Source organism: Melampsora larici-populina (genome assembly GCF_000204055.1).
Source record: "Melampsora larici-populina 98AG31 unplaced genomic scaffold MELLAscaffold_51, whole genome shotgun sequence".
NCBI classification, from domain to species: Eukaryota; Fungi; Basidiomycota; class Pucciniomycetes; order Pucciniales; family Melampsoraceae; genus Melampsora; species Melampsora laricis-populina.
The window spans coordinates 593139-612273 of record NW_006768815.1 but is presented as its reverse complement, the minus strand read 5'-3'; the positions used below and the strand labels follow the sequence as shown (position 1 = coordinate 612273).

Below are 19135 nucleotides of genomic sequence, written 5' to 3'. Positions count from 1 at the left end.
GGATTGCTGAATCAGAAAGCGTTCCGTTTTTGATGCATATTGTGATTACGAGTTTGTCCCTGGGACTGTGCGTCATTTGTGATCAGATTACTTGGGTACGCACAGTCCACGCCTGATGTCCGGCAACTGCTGAGTGGTAGATAGTTAAAAACACTTGACAGGGAGTGTGCAGCTAAGCCTCTGGCGGATTGCATGTCCCATGTACGCGATTTTGCCTGTCATATCTATGGACACACCACGTCAGGAGCTAAAAGCGTAAGTATCAGGCTGACGGCCTATATTGCAACAGTCAACTTGACGTCAAACTGTTGGCTAAGTGGGTCACTTTCTACTTATGTCACAATCAGCATAAACCTAGGTAGAAGCAAAAAGTGTATGTTCAAGTGTGACGCCTGAGCAAAGTAGATACATTGGTTGTAAAGTACGTGTCAAACAATGCACCAAGGACAGGGGCACATAGCATGGAAATAAGAGGAACAACATGCGTTTTCTCACTTAGCTCGGGGGAAAGGTGGGGGTCGGTGATGACAGATATATAGAAATGGCTCATAAACCAATGAAGAAAATCGAAGACCTAGACTTCTGCTATTCTATTTTTTGGAGATTGCCTGTGCCACAAGTAGATACAGAAAATGTAGTCTTTGCCCAATGTTTCATTTCTTAAACGGCCGGATTGCAAGAGTGGCCTAGATTTACCGTGAGATTCTACATTAAACATCGATTAGTGTCTTTCACTGGAGCAGCGTACATCACGAGAACGAACCATGAATGAAATCAACAAGCATATGTCCAAGCAACTGTGTTTTGATAGGATTTCCGACCATGGCATCTGTAATCCAGCTGACAGGTCCAAAGCCAGGGACAAACGTTGACTCAAGGGTGCGGGTGGTGGACATATTGATGCTCTGAGTGGAACTACGCTGCATGCGTAATTTTTGGAATTTTGAGGGTAAGTTGATGATTCAGATTGATGGTGGAGGGATTCAGGGGGGGATGCTCATTGGTTCTATGTAATTTTGACGTCTTGATAGTGCGGGCTCTGGTTCCTTTCCAAAGAGTTGGAGTGGCGACATGCGTGTGAAGCTTCAAAAAGCAGTCCAGTGTCCAAAGCCATCAGGTAGGAGACTCATTAAGAAGTTGGACAGAGTCTATTTGGCGAATGTTCCGCGGTTCCGTGCTGGAAGCATCGTGTCAAAAATTACGCATAAGGAAACACAATGCAAGGGCATCTGATAGAAGCATAAGCCTCATCCTGCCCCGGTCGGGATTTGGCATATGTGGGTTGAAGCTCAGCAATAAGCAAGAGGAAGCATGCTACTCCTGACAGTTGCATCTCATTACTGTGCAACGCTACCATTGGGAAAGGCAGAAACCTGCCAACGTACAAGTGTTAAATGGAACCCATTCCTTAAAAGTTATCATAGACACCAATTTTCGCGTGTAAGGAGTGTCTATTGGGCCGATTCTGCTGCGGCCATTGACTCAAAGAACAGATTCAGCAGACAAGGTTGCAATTGATGTTCCTCAACTGGAGAAATCAGGGACACAGAACTTGGATCAGGGCTGAGAATGAGTACCATGGGGGAAAGGCTGCTGGGATGTGTTTTAAAGCCTACTTTCAATAGGCTGGGACATGATTAGGTGATCAAATGAATACAGGATTAACAATTATGCCAAGGTAGGGGATAGGGGAAGTCTTCTACCCAGTGAGTCTTAGAGTGGGCTTGCCTGCGTAAGCTCTAGTCATAGATGAAGAAGAAAAGGAAAAATACAAAAGTGGGACAAAGTCCAAGCCTTATATATCTGACTTTACAAATAATAATGGTCAACAGCTCTGAAAAATCAAAAAGATGACTAAAAAATTGGTAAACAGCTATGATGCAATGATTCAATGATATTCTTCACTTCCCAAATTCGCCATTTTGAGCCATTTTAGCTAGTAAAAACATGTAGTATGATGTAATGTGATCTGTAAATCTTCTACAAGTGATTCTTTACTCATTTACCCAGCAAAGATGACTAATTGCTACTGCCAAGCTCTTCTTATGGTCAATTTGTGACTTGTTGAATGGTAAACAGCTATTACAAATTCTTCAACTCATATATATTTTCGTCTCCAAGCCTTTATAAACCCTTTACTAATAATGATTCATCTTCTTACAGTCAATCTTCATATATAAATGCCTTATCCATCTTCATTTCTAATATTAAAAGAGTCTTTTTGATTACCAATCAATTCTAAGATCATGGTGCTGTGTATGAATGATGAAAGGATGTGTGTTTGATCTTCAATGAATAATTCAACTACCTTTTCATTTGATTTCATCAGCTTGATTATCAATCATGGTTGTTTGATCTCATAACCATCTTCCTTAATCCAAAAATCAAAAATCAAAAATTTTGACCTGTAACAACCCATAATTCACACTGATACAGCCACTACATATCCCATAATACATCTTCACTTCCTCTTTACCTCGCTGTCTTGTTTTTGGGGAGCATAAGCGTATCAGTCTTCATGGGAGACAATAGACGACCGAGAGACAACCAAGAGACTCAGTACCGAGTAGACACTGAGAGACACCACTACCCGCAGACACAAGCACCAAAAGAGCTTATACAGACATGCATCTCAAGAATGTAAGATGCATCCCAGGGATGCAAAGTCTGATAGCTACTTTTTATGGATAATCAATGGAGGAGTTATGATAATGTTGAACTCTTCAAGTCAAGCTGAACTCTTCCAGCGAGTTCACTGACATTTCATCCACCATAACAATGTGGAAATTATGACGAGATCATTTGATACTTTTGGCTTTTTTAATCGATCAATCTACAGCCATTCCGATATTTGTTGTCGCTCACATTTTTGAAAAGAAAAAGTTTATGAGCTCGAAACCTAAGTTTTAACTGATTAAAACCTGAAAATTGGCTGTATTTCCTTGAATTACAGCCAATTTCAAAGTTTTATCGAGTAAAAAGTTAGGTTTCACCGCGTTTCACTTTTTCTTTTTCAAAACGGAGCAACAAGAAATATTGGAATGGCTGTATGTATTCAAAAAACTAAAATCGGGTTTGAAATAATCGAAATACTCAAATCAAGTTTTTTTTTGCTCCATTAAACGTTGCGATAGACCATTCATAAAACTTGACAAAATCTTCAAATTGAAGATTTCACCATATCGCTAGGATAGATTTCAAGCGGTTGGCGATGTTTTTGAAAAGCATGATGGCAAAAGACAGAAGAAAACAGTAGTGAGCTTGGATGGGAGTCAATTGCGAGTCAGACAAACGCAGGGGTACTGCTTCAGGCAGATTGATCAAGACACGCTGTACAGAAAGCTGTACAGCCGTTGTCTCCCGTTGTCTCCCAGCAAGACTGATACGGCTACTCTCCGTGTTTTCGCTTGATTGATCTCAATCTCACTCTTTCCTTTCAACACTCTTCTCTTCATCAGTCTGTAAGTCATCTCATCCACCTTTCATTTACAATATCATCCTCAAAACTACTAAACTAACCAACATGATCTCTAAACACCACTAATCATATGTATTTAAGTTTTCATTTTCACTCGTTTCTCCTTTCTTTTGATTCACATCACATCAATATTAATTTGTACTTGATCTAAAACTGTCTTCTAATAAATGTTTCTATTTTTTCTCAGTTTTTTCTTTTGTTTGTTTAAATGAATATAAATAAAACTAAAACTAAAATTTAAATAAGTGTTTCAAAGATAAAATATGGTTTTAATATATAAAAAGAGCTTCTGTCTTGAGATTTGTTTGTTTGTATATCTTTCTTATGAGTTGTTTGAATTACACCATGAAACATTGAATATCAAATCTAAAACTATGTGTACTATAATAAAAAAATTGGTTTTTGACTTTTAAAATGAAATAAAAATAAAAATTGATAACAATAAAATTAAACAAATAATAAAATTGATTTAATATATGTTAGATTGTGAAGTTATGATGTAATTAATATGGAATAATAACTCCTGCTAAATAATGATTATCAATAATTCAAATTTTGATTTTTTTTGATTGATACCATGATCTGCGCACCACAGCGTATCCAAGTCAAAATTGTCAAGATTGATATGTTCTTGGTTGTTCTCAGAGGTTCCCGATTGTTCAGAATTGCTGTAAGGTTTGGTTAGAAGCTTCATCACTGCTTCTTAATATACAACCTGTATGTTTTCTTCCGATAACCTGTCATCATTTTGTTCATTGCCTCCAAAACCTGCAAATTGTGTATCATTGATCTCATTTTTGGCCTCTCATTGTTGTTTATTCTCAATCTCAAGAGCTATGGATGCCTCATGACTAGCAACCATAGCCTTGTGATTGGCCAAGTCCTTATGACAGGTCCTTTCTTTCATTGTTCTGCCTTTACATAGGAGGCACCAATAATTGAAAGAATTGCCTGATTTCTTTCTTTCAAAATCTGAAGATACACAAATATCAGAGAGGGAGAAATGATTGATTCAGGTTGCAAAGCACTAACAAGTATCTAAAATATTTGTACTTGTATTGTGTGATTGCATGTTGAACAAAGACAAGTCTTGAAGGTAAAATTGTGTACTCTTGAAGAAAAAGTGATATCAAAGAAAAGTCAATTGTTGTAACTTTGAAGACATAATAAAAGCCAGTGCTAAAAGGATTCAAAGCTTACATTTGCGGTGGGACAAATGGATTCAGTGGTTTTAGAGGAGAGGAGCCAAAGACCAAGCAATAACAATGAGTCTTTTTTGGTGGTGTGCTGCAGACACTTGGTCTGCCAACAGCCAAAGGATGTACTTAACCATGCCTTGGGGCTACCTTGGATCTGGATGCCATGTATATATCTGACTGGCATCTTGAGGCCGCCAGTCTGTTGGACACACGGGGTATGCCCCAGCTCAGGATGTCATGCTCGGTCCTTGACTGGGACATTGCCACAGCATCCAAGGGATGGACTGAGGATGTCACACTCTAAGGAAATCTCAGTGATGCCCTGACCTGAGATGCCAGCACAATGTCTTGTTGCAGGATGGTTGGGACATCCACCCGCAAAAAGGTGTCCTTGTGGTGTAGTGACTGATCAAAACTGTTTGCAGTGGGTGTTTGACACTATTTTCAAGTGATGTCAAAAACACCAATTTACTTGTGTTAGACACGGAACTGCTCTGGTTTCTGAGAACAAAGTGTTCCTGACGCAAGGGTGACACAGTTCCTGAAACAGAAACATCTTTTGGTGACCAGCATGTTTCTTGTTGGTTCCGCACTGCAACATAGATTCCTCAGGTCAAGAAATCCAAGGCATCATTGGAGGCAAATCTTTGGACAGACCTTGTTCAAGGTTTCCATCCGTGGTATTCCTTGGCACTGAGAATTACCTTGAATCAAAACCTTGGCAAGCTTCTGTCCAAGGTTTGGCATCTGAGGATACCTCGGATTGAAAAATCTGAGGTAAATATGTTGGCAGTGCTGGTCACCAAAATTTTGGAATTGGCTGGGGACCACCAAGGGCCAAGGATGTTTACACCCTGGTGTAAGTTCTGCCTACAAGTCATGGTAATAGTAAGCTAAAGACTGAGAATAGCAGACCTACAAAGGCCTTTCTTGATACTAAGTGGTCCATCACTTGCTTCTTTAGTATGCACAGAGGTAAACAGGAAACAAGAGAAGATGGTCTACAGGTCATAAAAGATATTTATTGAGATCAGAATGGGTTATGTTACTGTGACCATAAGGATAATGATCAAGGAACTCATCTCATTGTTATCTTTGAGATTGTTCTCCAGAGGCTTTTGACAAGACAGAGCTCAACAACATAAATTTTGCACTGGCAAAATTTTGTTGCTGGTTGCTTTGAACAATCAAACAAATTTTTACAAGGTACCTCATTCTAGCACACAGGATGGCAGAGACAGCCTTCACACAGTTCCAATGAGCCACCAGATGTCAGAATATTCAAAGGGTTGTGCAATTCATGAGCCGCTTCACTTGCACAAATGACATCTTCCCATCTTGTCCAAATCCAGTTGGAAAAGTATCACATGTCCCAATCAAGACTTGAAGTGCATAGGATGTGCGCAACTGTTTGATGTACATATATTTACAATCCTCCTTTCTATCATCATTGTTGACTCTAAACTTGACAATAATCTCATAAGAATCAAATATAAAAGAAGAAGAAAATCATTAGTTTCAAGACTTGCTTTATGGATAATGAGAAGATCAGAAGGTTTGTTTTGGACTGACCATTGACGAAGTAAATGAATAGAGCTAAAAAAGTGATAATATTTTTGTTTGGTAAAGGCAAAGAATTTAAAAGAGATCTCCAACCTAAGACAACCAAAAGAGTAAAGATTGTAGCAAATAGAGTGATATCAAAATGAAAATACAAGTCCACCTAGTTAGTGTCTTGATTTTCCATCCTAACTGGAGAAATCAAAGTTGATTGTACTCTAGATGTTTATAATGTGATTTGATCCATTTCAAATAATAATAAACTGATCAAGTTGAGGAGTACAAAAGAAGACAAATGTTTACAAAGCACAGTAAGAATCCTAATTGAAGACCTCATGCAACATCTGGCAATGTGATGCCCAGAAATCCACAACACCTTGAGCCAGTTGCCGATAAATTTACCACCCTGTCTGTCAAATTTTTGATGACACCACAAGCAAGGATCCAAGTGCACTGCTGACAAGGCCAGCAAGCTCACAAACACTGCATCAACAGAAGTTAGCAAGGAAATTGACATTAAAGATACGCAACAATAACAATGCCAGCTGAGTTTGGAATAGTTCTCTCATCTTGTCAACATCAACCTTTAGGATGCAGTCGGTGACAAGATCAACGAGGGCAAAATGTGCTGTGGTGTTGCCTCTTCTAACCCTTTCTGTGATTTGGATGAGCGGCATAATCGTGGGAGACAGTTCGAACACCAAGTTTTATGACCAGATACATACTCAGCTAGAATGAGAGCCAAGCCTCAAAACACTTCAGAGAAAGAAGCCAAAAAGCATTGATTGCCTCGAATGCATGAAAGCACAGCAGATCAGATATACCAAGAGATTGGGAGCACAACGAAAAAACCAGTGGGCCAGCAAATGCAAGAAAATACAATTCCAATCCATTACAGAAGACTAGGGGGTTATCAAACGCTCCATAAAGCATGCAAGTAAGATGCCTAGAAACCCTTGGACATTGTATAAAATCTTAAATGCTGTGGACAAAACGTTCGGACCACATGAATATAATTGGGAATCTGAGATTACACGGTCTGTCAACAGGTCGTCAAAAACCTCGAAAACTAAAACTAATAAAGAGATATTGATAAGAAAAACATGATGAGGGCTAATCAAACTCGATCAGCAAGTAAGCAAGTGTTTTGCGTATTTATAAAAAAAACCTAAACAGGACAACATAGACAAGGATGAAATAAGACGCTTCGATCGAGTAGAAAGGAATGAGATGACGCATGGCCTCGGCGAGGATGACGAGTGATTGATTGATTCAGCAAGTGAACCCGGAGTTTGAATTGCACTCTACATCTGTGGTCGATTAATGGCTACCCTCAGAGGAAGAGCTCTTGGCGGAATGGGGAGCTTGACTAGCTGTGTCCTCGGCGTGGGGCGAGTAAAGAACTCTCATACCGCCAGATCCAGCGGAGTTGCCTTGCTTGCTTTTGATGCTATATTGACGAAGGGCTTCGTCCGGACTCAAAGCGGAGAGGTTCGAGAGTCGTCTCATGCCAGCCGACATACCAGTACTCTCGCAAGATCCTTGTGAGCCTTGAGATTGAGAGGATTTCAAGTAAGGATTGTTGGACGACATTGCAGGAGTGGTAGCCTCACCAGACGAGACGGCCGGGTTGAAAGAAAATGTAGGCATCTGTAGACGAAGAAAAAGGAAACATTCAACAAAAGGACAGGTTACGAGGTAGATAGATACAAACATACAGGCTCTGCAGGTCCGGGTGATTTGCCATCGTTGCCTACTTCGAATCTCAAGTTACTGGTGCTACGATTAGCGCTGGAGGTAGAGGCAGTGGACTTCGTGTAAACCTTTGCATTGACACCAACTCGTCCCAAGGCCGAAGGACCGCGCTCTTGTGTAGGACTCAAGAGAAGCTCGACCGGGGTACTATTCGGCAAGACAGGGCTAGTCTGGATGCTGAGAGATGACTTTGGACTTCGGTGTGGAAGTGGGCTGTCGGCAAAAGAAACGGTAGACTTGCGATGCTGAGACATCTCCGGGCTGAAGGCGTGACTGAGACGAGATGGCGTGTTGGCGACGATAGATGCACGCGAAGGGAGCGAAGCAGAATGACGGTACATTGATGCAACACGAGCGCTGACGGGACGAGGAATGACGGGGTCGCTTGGTAATCTGCCCGCCTCCCAGTTGGCAGCATTGGGGGCAGTCGACATTCGTTGGTCGACGTACTGACTCCATCGCTTGCTTGCGGTTCCACTTCGACGACGAGAGACAACGATGTAAGCCGCGATGAGACCTGCAACTGCGAGTAGAGGTACCAAGACAGCGGCTACAATCGATCCACCAGCAAGTCCACGAGAGTGTGCCTTGTTGATGACTTCGACACTGGGACCACCTAGCTGAGTCTTAGCTTTCTCAGCATCGGGGACAGAGTCGGGAGTTGTGCCGTTGAACTCGGCAAAGAAAGTGGGACCAGATCCCGAACCGGCCCAAGCTGGTTGATCGGCACCAGTGATGACGAGCTGGAGGGTAGCAGCGTTGGTACTGTTCCACCAGGAGGGAATGAAGGAGGTGGTAAGTTGACCATCGGAGGTAGTGACAGACTTCCAGAGATGGATCGGTTGAGCAGCATCGACTGATTGAAGATATATGTCGAGTGCTATGATGAATGGGAACAGAAGTGATTGAGTCAGCTTGGTAGGAGAAAGGAGTGATGAAAGAAACTAACAGTCGTAAGTAGTAAGACACTTTGGGTCCCACTTTAAGGTGGTTTGCGCATATGCTTCAATCACATCGCTAGCAGCGGGTGCAAGATAAGCTTGACAAATTGAAGAGTCTCGTTTCTGATGTCGATGAGCATCAGAGTGAGAGAAAGAGGAGGGATAGTGAGACATTTGAAGATAAGATAATGATATCGATTGAAAAGTTTAAATGAGGTTGTAGAGAATGGAAAGATTCAGAACGAAAGGAATGGTATGGTATCGAATTTGATTGGGAAGACGATTTTGAAAGAAAGTGATGACTCTATAAATGAGAGAAGAGAAACTTTCAAGGCACAATCGAACACTCGATCAGGACGACTGATAAAGATAAGTATTCAAGAAATCAGGCAAACAGGGCAGCGCTTTGGCTTGAGGAGACAGACCAGGAAAAGAAAAGAAAAAAAAAAGGGGAAATTAAAAAATTAAACAAAACACCCAACCTTTACAAGATTCACAACCGTTTAAGTTTTAATTTCAAATTTCAAACTAGATCAAACTTCAAATACAGCATTTCTCCATTCACCTTTCTTTCACTTTCTCACCTAGAACCTCCCTTGGCACTAGTCACTCTCAGTCAAATTGACTATCATATATAGCATTCAATTTGTTGGTTGTCAAGCATGCATGTGACTAAAAAAGGACGATAATATTCTCAATGAGTTTACTGATAGTCTTCATATGATATCGCCCTGATATCTTTGAGCTTGGGGAGCCTGGAGGCTTGGGGTTTAGTGATTTGTATGCGTGTTGTCAAGCATGCCATTGCTAGACGACCCAAAAGCTCTGATGTCTGCTAGCAATTATCAAAGGCATGATGATGAATACCCATCAGGGATATCAGCATCGTATCGGTGTGCCTGAAGATTCTGATCAGTATGATCTATCTTTCCATGTAGCAATTGAACTTCAATTAATGTTCCTCATCACATACTCCAGATAATTCTCTACCTCTAGTTCTCTTGCCTTGCACAAATATAGCGCTTAAAAATAATCACTGAGTAAGATGCTCTAAAAAGTCATCAGGGCGTAAAGTGGCAAAGTCGTCAACTCTAGAATCGTCAAATTAACCTGAATAGAATCTGCTACTTCATGAAGAAAGGAACAAGGCTGAAGGCTCATAAGGAAAAACAATTTGATCATTCTTTCTCCGCACACAGTTCGTGCTCCTTGGGCTCTTTGGAAGTGCGCCTTTCTCTAGCTGATAGCCAACGTACCAACTGCTAGGCCAACGTCTGGCTCCTACTATGAGTCCATGTATTGGAATGTCCCCATGATGATATATCTGTCTTATGGTCAAACAGACCTAACAGTATATGTCCTTTGAAAAGTTTCACCTCATTTCAAGACATGAGCATCTATAACTTGTTTTATCCATCAGAGGTGTATGAAATTGTGACTTGATAGTAGACCGGGTGAAATCAAGCACAAGAATTTCCAACATAGAGTGACACACCAAGTTACTTTGAGAATGTGATCGACGATAATAGCGAAATACATGTACGCAGATCAGCTTGATGCGTATCGAGCTACAAATATATGCGCTAAAGATCACAAAGTCAGAGATACCCAAGAAAAGCTCATTTGTACGCAAAGTTCATTGTTTGCATACCAACAGCCTCACCTGTTCACCAATATTCTTGTTAGCAGGGCTACCTTGAATTTCAAACCAGATCGCATCCTTTTTCTCATTAAAAACATTTGTTTGAATATGTGCCAAATCCTCTTACTAGGTCTAAGGTAGGCTCACTACATCTCCTCATCATCACCATCAAAACCCTTCACAATATCAGGATCATTCGTCTCTGTTTAAGCAAAACTTCTTCGAGGTTTCAGCATGGAGATCATCATGGACGAGTAAAGCTGAAGATATATTCATGTATACCTCATTACATTCTTAACTGCTTTCCTACGTCAGCCTTCCAACAGCAAAGGCTCTGTTGAAGTAAAACTTTAAAAATTCTCCAAACCTTTCTACGGTCACCAAGTTTCGCTTCTTCCCACTCTAATACTTAGCTTTGTTGAGGTTAAGTAAATTCACATGTGAATAAGGTACATCTATTCTTCCACAACTTTGAGGCTTAAGCTGAGCTTTGAGCTTCGGGTGTAGGATCGACTAGGCTTCAAGTTGTTGAAAGTCTTGATTTAAATATTAAATATGGTCCCTTTAAAAATATTTACCCAGACTATCACTCGACCTTTTTCGACAGAAGGCTAGAGAAGGCTCTTTAGCGTGTCAAAGATAAATTTACCACATACTTGACACTCTATTATAATGTGGTAACTTTTGTTCCAGCTACTGATGTGTGATAATCAAGCATCGTATTGGCAGGAGCTCTCAAGAAAGATCGTAGAAACCATTTCTCAACTCCACTTGATCTCATTCGATAAACAATCCCCACTTGCTAGATCCCTTACAACCATGTAAGCTTAGTTTGGATCTAAGATAAACGCTCTTTCAATAAAAAAACGCTCAAGATCATAAGACAAACCCGACAACCAGATTCCATATTCCCCAAAAAAAAGGGGAGGGGGAATTTTACACCGACCCGTTTACACCGAATCATTCTGTGCAAAAGCGGGTCAGTGTAAAATTCAAACAGGGGGGGGGGTTCTTAGAAATTTACACATGTTTTGTTTTTTTTTTCTCGGTGTTAAAAAAAGTTGTGTGGAAAAGACTGTGCAAAAATCTTCTCGCCGGAAGGGACATTTATTTTTACATTGAATATTTTACACCGGATGGTTCAGTGTAAAAAAAAACAGCGTAAAATTCAAGACAAGGCAACCAAATCTCATTTTTGCACATGAAAACTTTACACCGTAAAAGTCTGTGTAAGCAACTCACGTGCAAAAATAATTTTAGGTATGCCTAAAATGAATTTTGCACCGAACCGTTTACGCAGACTTGAGAGATGAAAACATCAGATAACCGCGCAGAAAACATGTATTTGCGGTTTGTAGTCAACACTTTTATAGCCAACATGTATTTGGGGTTTGTAGACAACAACTTTATAAGCCACAAAACCAAAGGAAAAAGAATAAAAGTAAAAAAATCCAGTCCACGCAATCGTCGCCATGCCCGTGGAAAAGTTGGTGATTTGATCTTCTGCTCTCTTCACAAACACAGTATTGCCGTTTGGATATAAAGGATAGTGCTGTTCATCGAGCTCACTGCCGTGATCGATCCATGTCACAAATCTGTTCTTCTGGATTGGAAGCTGCAATTGCCGCGGCCTGACTTCTTCGACTTGAGGGGTTTCACTTCGATGAGATACTTCGTCGACGTTGTCGGAGTCGGAATTATATTCCAAGTTGTTATTATCTCTGGATAAATGTTCAGACATTCGGTTCATTGTAGGATAACTGATAAGTCGTCTAGATAATGGGCTTGATTGTAACGGACTAGATTCTAAGGTATCAGACAAAGAGCAGTCGGAAGTAACGGTGATAATGCTAAATGGAGAGCTAGGTAGGCTAGTAGACAGGTTTCTCGATGAACCTCTAATAGAAAGGACTTCTGATGGGATATGTGAAGTCAACAACTCTCGCTTTTCTCCCGGATGTTCCGAAGAGACGGGCGATGGAAGGGAAAGTGTATGACCCATGATGAGCACTTGATAGATATGAATGATAATTTCCGAAAGCGTTAAGAACGATAAGAATTCCTTCAAAAGTCGACAACGGAATGGCCGAAAGCGTCGAGAAAGACCTCATAAGCCAACGAAATAGCGGTGGCTTTTGAGGAATTGACAAAATCTAGGGATGGTCGTCAACGAGGGCAATTGACGATTTAAATGTTCGTGATGAATTCCGGGAGACAAATCCCAAAGTGGAGGTTGCCAATTTCCGATGCGGAAACTCTATGTTGATGGATACGTGAGAAAGTAACGAGGTATAAGGGTATCGTTGCGTTTCGGTTTGGGCATTCTTCCTTTGATATCGGTTTCGATCAGGTATATATATACGGAACTGATGTTTGTTGTGTGGTATTCGACATTCAAGGATATGCGTTGGAGGTATGTGGTGGGTGTAAGACGTGCGTGTAAAATTGCATGTCAGCTTGGCCAAAGGGCATTTTTGCACCGACCCGACCTTACACATGAATTTTCGGTGTAAGCCACCCAGTGTAAAATTACAACTCGGGTCAGGGCCCGAGATATTTACACCGCCTTTTTTTACACAGGCGTAACACGTGTAAAACTTTCAATGTAAAATTACATGTTACCACCGGCCAAGAGATTTTTACACAGAATTTTCCACATCACTTTTTTGAACACCGAAAAAAAAAAAAAAAAACATGTGTAAATTTCTAAGAACCCCCCCCCTGTTTGAATTTTACACTGACCCGTTTTTACACAGACTCATTCGGTGTAAACGGGTCGGTGTAAAAATCTCCTACCCCCAAAAAAAAGGTTCAAGAACATATCTTTAGTTCAAATGATATTTCAATACAATACAAGACGAAAGTAAGAAAAAAAAGAATAATTCAAAAAAAAACTTCAAAGAATCCAAACAAAAAGAGAAAGAGAAAGAAAAAAGCGAAAGATGTAAGAAAACTGACATCTTGTAAATCCAAAGAAAAAAATCCAGACATACTTAAAATGAATGTATAAAGAAAATCGAAAGAACTAGAGGTACTAATGCGATGCGGTTTAGAGAAAAACATAAGATTTCTAAGAAGAAGAAAAAGAATCAAACAAGATGATCAAAAGTAAAAGAATTGAGAAAAAAAAAGTTTCAGATCAAATAAAAAGAAGAACCAAAATCAAACTTAAGAATTCGAACCCTTTAAAAAAAACTTCAATCGTGAATAAAAGGGAAAAAGAGTCAAGAATCTACAGGTATGAAGAAAGATAAAGCAGTGTGTTTCAAGTCTAACCATGAAATCCGATAATTTTAATCCTTTAATCCGAAAAAAAACAAGAGTGAATCAATAATCTATAAAGAAGTTTGATGGATTGGTTCTAATTTTTCAATCTTGAGACCATCAAGATCAGATGCCAATAAATGAACCAGTTGATCATCCAAACCATCCTTCACAATCCCCTCAACCACATCTTCATCCTTCACAACTTCCCAATCAATAGCCTGATGAATTTCATCCAGACCAAACGATCCAGGCAAACCATTAATCCAAGCTAAAATCTCTTCTCTCTTTCTAACATATTCAATTGCTTCCTCACGCCATTGAGTAAGTTGAGACCTAGGATCGTTTTGAGGATGTAATGGAGTTGAGATTGAATTAAAGTTAATTTCTCGATCACTACAAACTGATTGATCAGGCTTGATAGCTTTAAGATGAGCTGAATCAGATGAAGCTCTAATGAATTTTGGAATTTGATGAACTTGAGGTTTTGAAAGAATAGTTGGTTGATCAATAATAGTAAGTAAATTGATAGATTGTTTTGAAGTTGAATTAGTAGTAGTAGGAGTAGTGGTCATCGAATTAGGTGTTAAACTTTCATTGGGAAGTTCTTGGGATGTCTTCAACTTAAACTCAGGTTCAATAAGCCAATTCGGATCACGTTCGACCAATGGCTTAGCATTCACTTTGAGATGATCAACCGATTGAAAATGTTGATTCAAGTTAGTTTCAATCACTTGACTAATCATTTCATCAAAGTTATGATAAGCCATCGGATTGGATGAAAGATGAACATTAGAGTTCATTCCATTCTCTTGACCTTCATCGATTTCCTAAATTCCAAAAAAAAAAAAATCAAATCGTATCACCACTTTCAATATTTTCATAAAAACATCAACCAAAGCAAGAGGTTTGATCACTTACAACTTGATGATGATGATGATGAATCGAATGAGAATGTAAAGATGAACTTGGATGGAATGTGAGAGTAGGATGAGTGTTCATGAGTGTAAAAGTGAATGAAGTGAATAATCCAATAGTGCTTCTATCCTGTTCTTATCTATCTGATCAGTTCAAGTTGAAAATTGAAATAGAAAACCTTGTATGCAAATTTGAATTCTGTTCGAATATAAGTTGATGTTATTATAGAATAGAATAAAGTTGATCAGTAAAATGATGAAATTGAAGTTCAAGTTGATAATGAATTGAGTAAGTTAAAGTTGAATGAGTAAAACTGGAAAGACCAACTGATCATCCGCTAAAATCGGATTCACTCAAATATCCACTGATCAAGCAAACTCGAGATATTCATCAAAATGATTTGTAATGAATTCGTATTATGCGCAGAGTGACTCAATTGTACCTTGTCCTTGACGGGTGACACCAGTCAAATCAGGTCACGACAGCGAACAAGGGCGATTGCTACGGGGTTTCGGCCTGCCACTTGGCCCCGAAAGCCCACTAAGGATCGAACAGTCTGGATAGCGCGATATCTACTCCTCACCTTCAATTTATTCAGCGCTGATCAAGGTCATGCAATTTTTGCCGAGGTAGACCAAGATGAAATGAAACACAAAACTTGACCTTGTGAAGATATGCCTGTAGACGGGCAACAAGAAAGAATGGCCCACAACGCACTATAAGATGATAGATGAACATTAACTATGATATGATATCGTGCTTTCCATTCCCACGCATTCTTTTTGTAGCAAGCAAAATATAATGCAAGAAATCAAGAGGGACTCTGAAAACAACAACATTCAAAATTAAAGATCTACAAGTTCAAGTGAGCATGACTATGACGAGTGAATTGTAGGATATTAAAGATATCAGATATGCTATGGCTGATTGAATAGATGATCAAGTTTGTGTTAAATCCATGACAGTCTCCAGTAGACGAATCCATCTCAACGAACGTGCTTCCTCAAATCTAACCCTTAATTACTCATCCATATTTATGCAAGAATTGGTAAAGATATATCATTCAAACTTGAATCCTTGAACGAACATATTTTCTTTTGAATCTTTTTGTCTTCTAGAACAAGAAAAAAAATCAAAAAATGTCACAATTGAATGAATCATTTGGATCAAGATGAATTCACCTTAAGATTGGTCTTTTTTCCAGATATATTGTGATACGAATCCTTTTTAAATCTTTCCAACCATCAAGTTTCTCAACATCTCACGACCCGTTATACGGGTAGTATGCCAGAGTGTGATAAAGTCAAGAGTCGAAAAGAAACCATCGGCAAATCCAAAAGGCATCATCGGTGGAATCCAACCTAAAAAATGAAATCCCAAAGACGCGTTAATATCTTAAAAGAACCAAAATCCAATCAACAAAACCATTTACCTTGTGCAAGTTCTAATGCCCAACATCCTTCTGGCATCTTATATTGTCTAACTTCACCTCTTGGAAGATAATTCACAGATCCTTTAAAATATTTCTCAGCTTTTAATGAATTAGCTTTCATGATCCATTGTTCACCTTCAATAATATGAAAGTAATCATCTGCAGTATGTCTCCCAGTATGACCTTCAGTACCGACCGAAGTTCCAAAGATAATCAAATACTCAGTGATCGAAGCGTGTAAGACATACATCGATCCCATGGCTCCACCTGCATTATTGAAAAGCCAATCAGGATGTTCAGATTCTGAACTAAAAGCTCCTAAGGGGAATGGATCGACCGTTATATGACGAGATGAATGTTGAGTTTGAAGAGTAGTGGCTATATGATGAATCACACCACTGGTCGAATTCGGGTAAAGCTCAATTGCTTCTTGAGCGAGTTGATGGATTTGACTTGGATCAAAGATATACCATCGAGACTAAATGAAAAATATCAATAAAGAATGATTAGTTTGAGAAGTTTTCTGGAAATTGAATAATCCAAAATATTAAATGAACTTACCTTGATTGGATCAATCCAATAATAAAATCCAATCAATAAAGCTGAAAAGATTGAAAAGAGTAAACCGATTTTATTAAATTGATTTAAGATGAATCGATGATTTGATTGTTTTTGAATATGAATCGTTTTATTTTTCACTTGTGGTAGTCTATGATTCACTGATATTGATCTTTGCATGATTTCCTTTTCCTTTCAATGATAGTTTTCTCTTCTGTCGTGTTTGTTTCTTTGAAAAGTTGATGATTAAAATGTTTGAATGCTTTCAAATAAATGTCACAGTGCAAGTCGAAGCATCAAAACTCGTTACTCGACACTTCTGTGGCTATGTAATTGTTAAGGTTAGCTAAGCCCCTTCCGAAGCGGCCGCTCTCAATGGATGCTCTTATGAGCCCCGGGTTTGGCCTGAGCACAGCATGATTTTCAAATACTTTGGCTTGAAATTCCAATGTGAGGGCTCCAGACATTGTGTAACCTCACAAACCATTGAAAAGAGCATCCCATAAGCCTTGTACACACGCTCCTGCCATTATTAGCACCAATTTACTTGAGCAAAGTGACACAGTCAAGTTGTTGAATCCTTGTAAACCTGGCTCCTATTTCAATACAGGGCCTACAAGCATGCTTGAGTCCTTGACCCGTCCAAAATTACTTGACCTTGGAGTCCAATTTCCTCACAATCCACAACTGTTGACATGCTAAAAGTGGCATGAGGAGACACAGAAGACCTTGGCAAAGCTCTTCTCATTTTTTTGTGAGGTTTCATGACGTTTTGAGCCCTCACAATGGGGATTCAGGCAGATGTGCTTGAAAGTCTTGCTATGCTCAGGCCAAACCCGGGGTTTTAGTCATACACCCATCTTTGAGAGTAGAGGTGGCTGTGTTGGAAGAGGAGATTAGTTAAGCTTAGGTAATTGTTCATGTTGTTTTTGTCAATTGTTGTGTGTAGATGTGTGTGTGTGTGTCTTTCACTAGGATACAGCTACAGCAGGGGTGAACTTCCTTGGCCTTGGATTGTTCTGGGAATGTGCCCAAGATTTTGTTTGTGAGAACCAAGGCAAAGCTGTTCTGGTAAAAAAATTGTGGGTAACCATGAGACAGTCAGGCACTTTCACCAGGTTTTCGTGGGTTCAAAAAGACCAAAAATCATAGTCAAGGATGGTATGAAGGTTGGTCAAGACTTGAATGATGCAATACCTGGAGCCAAGGGCAGGCATCCAGTAGTGATGCAATATGTTTAACCTTGCCAGTCTTTGCTTGGATGAGCTGTCAATTGATGGGTCCAGTACTCTTCAATACAGCTTGCTTTTTGGTGACTGCTATGTGACAGGCACATTTTTTCCCCATCAAAATAGTGGTACGTGTCTGTAACACTATAGGACCCAGGAATGTGCCTACAGAGGTATCTGATGAAACCTGTTTTTCAGTTTTTGGGCTCTACACAACACACCACTCCTTGTCTCAAGGTCCAGAGCACTTCAAAAGATGCGCATGGACTAGGGCTATCAAATGAGCCTACTCCCAGCCTCTCAACTCCCCTCACTTTTGCGCAAAATCGATTGGCGCAATTTTTTTTTGTGCCTCCAAGGCCTGATTCCGACGTTCGATTTTAAGGCTCTTTTTGACCGTTACATCCCATTCTCTCAGGAAGTATTGGTGCTATGAGGTTGAAAGCTAGCTTAAACGAAAGCCTTTAATGTCACGCACATTTTGCACTACTGTAGGTGCTGTGAATGTGTCGTTTAGTGCCCTAAAAGTCCGCCAACAAAACGTCGGAATTTACATCAGATACCTCTGTAGGCGCATTCCTGGGTCCTAACACTATCAATCCTAGTTTTAGAATGTGCCACTTGCCCTGTGGTAGGGTTCTGACCCGGACCCGGACCCGGCCGGCCGACTCTGCCCGACAGCTCTCACAGAGCTGACAGTACGCGCCCAGGGGCTTTCACACCTTGCTGAAAGATGGTAAAATTGGCCCTGCAGAGGCGTCAGGCAGCTCCGGCGCCCGACCCGGCCAAGGCGCCGGCCATGTTTCCGCCAGCTATATCTCACCAAAATTTGTATACAGGGTGGGAAGATTGTATTCTGACAGACCTAAACCTTGATTGGACTTCTATAATGCCCTGCATTGCCACTCTGGCGCGCCCTGGTCGGCCCTGCGCATATTTTGAAGGTACTCGGGTCTACCCAAGTCCGGGCTCGGCCCCGAGGCAGCCCTGTCTCACTCAGGGCCGGGTCACAGCCCTACCCTGTGGTGTATATGAAATGTTGTTGTGGAAATGGTTCATCTGACTTTGAGACAAGTGTGAGATGTTAGAGCATCCACAGCTGTGCCATAAAATTGTATTGTACAAAGGGTCACGCAGATCATTTAGGGAGGTGTTTGAG

At 40.2% G+C, this 19135-nt stretch overlaps 3 protein-coding genes across 3 annotated transcripts; all 3 read right to left on the bottom strand.

Moving 5' to 3' along the window:
- Nucleotides 1–6650: 6650 nt before the first annotated feature.
- On the bottom strand, nt 6651–9107 carry MELLADRAFT_67281 (uncharacterized protein; the record flags this gene model as incomplete). The annotated part of the gene is made up of 3 exons (XM_007415471.1): nt 6651–6720; nt 8230–8872; nt 8942–9107. The coding sequence occupies 3 exons, from the start codon at nt 9105–9107 to the stop codon at nt 6651–6653; spliced, it is 879 nt and encodes a 292-aa protein (XP_007415533.1).
- Nucleotides 9108–13383: 4276 nt separating this feature from the next.
- MELLADRAFT_79083 (uncharacterized protein) lies at nt 13384–15181 on the bottom strand (the record flags this gene model as incomplete). The annotated part of the gene is made up of 3 exons (XM_007415470.1): nt 13384–14669; nt 14761–14955; nt 15085–15181. The coding sequence occupies 2 exons, from the start codon at nt 14839–14841 to the stop codon at nt 13911–13913; spliced, it is 840 nt and encodes a 279-aa protein (XP_007415532.1).
- A 328-nt stretch (nt 15182–15509) lies between these two features.
- Nucleotides 15510–17071, bottom strand: MELLADRAFT_45238 (uncharacterized protein; the record flags this gene model as incomplete). The annotated part of the gene is made up of 4 exons (XM_007415469.1): nt 15510–15871; nt 15939–16118; nt 16190–16667; nt 16751–17071. 3 exons carry the CDS (start codon nt 16925–16927, stop codon nt 15985–15987), a joined length of 789 nt encoding a protein of 262 aa, XP_007415531.1.
- Nucleotides 17072–19135: the final 2064 nt, after the last annotated feature.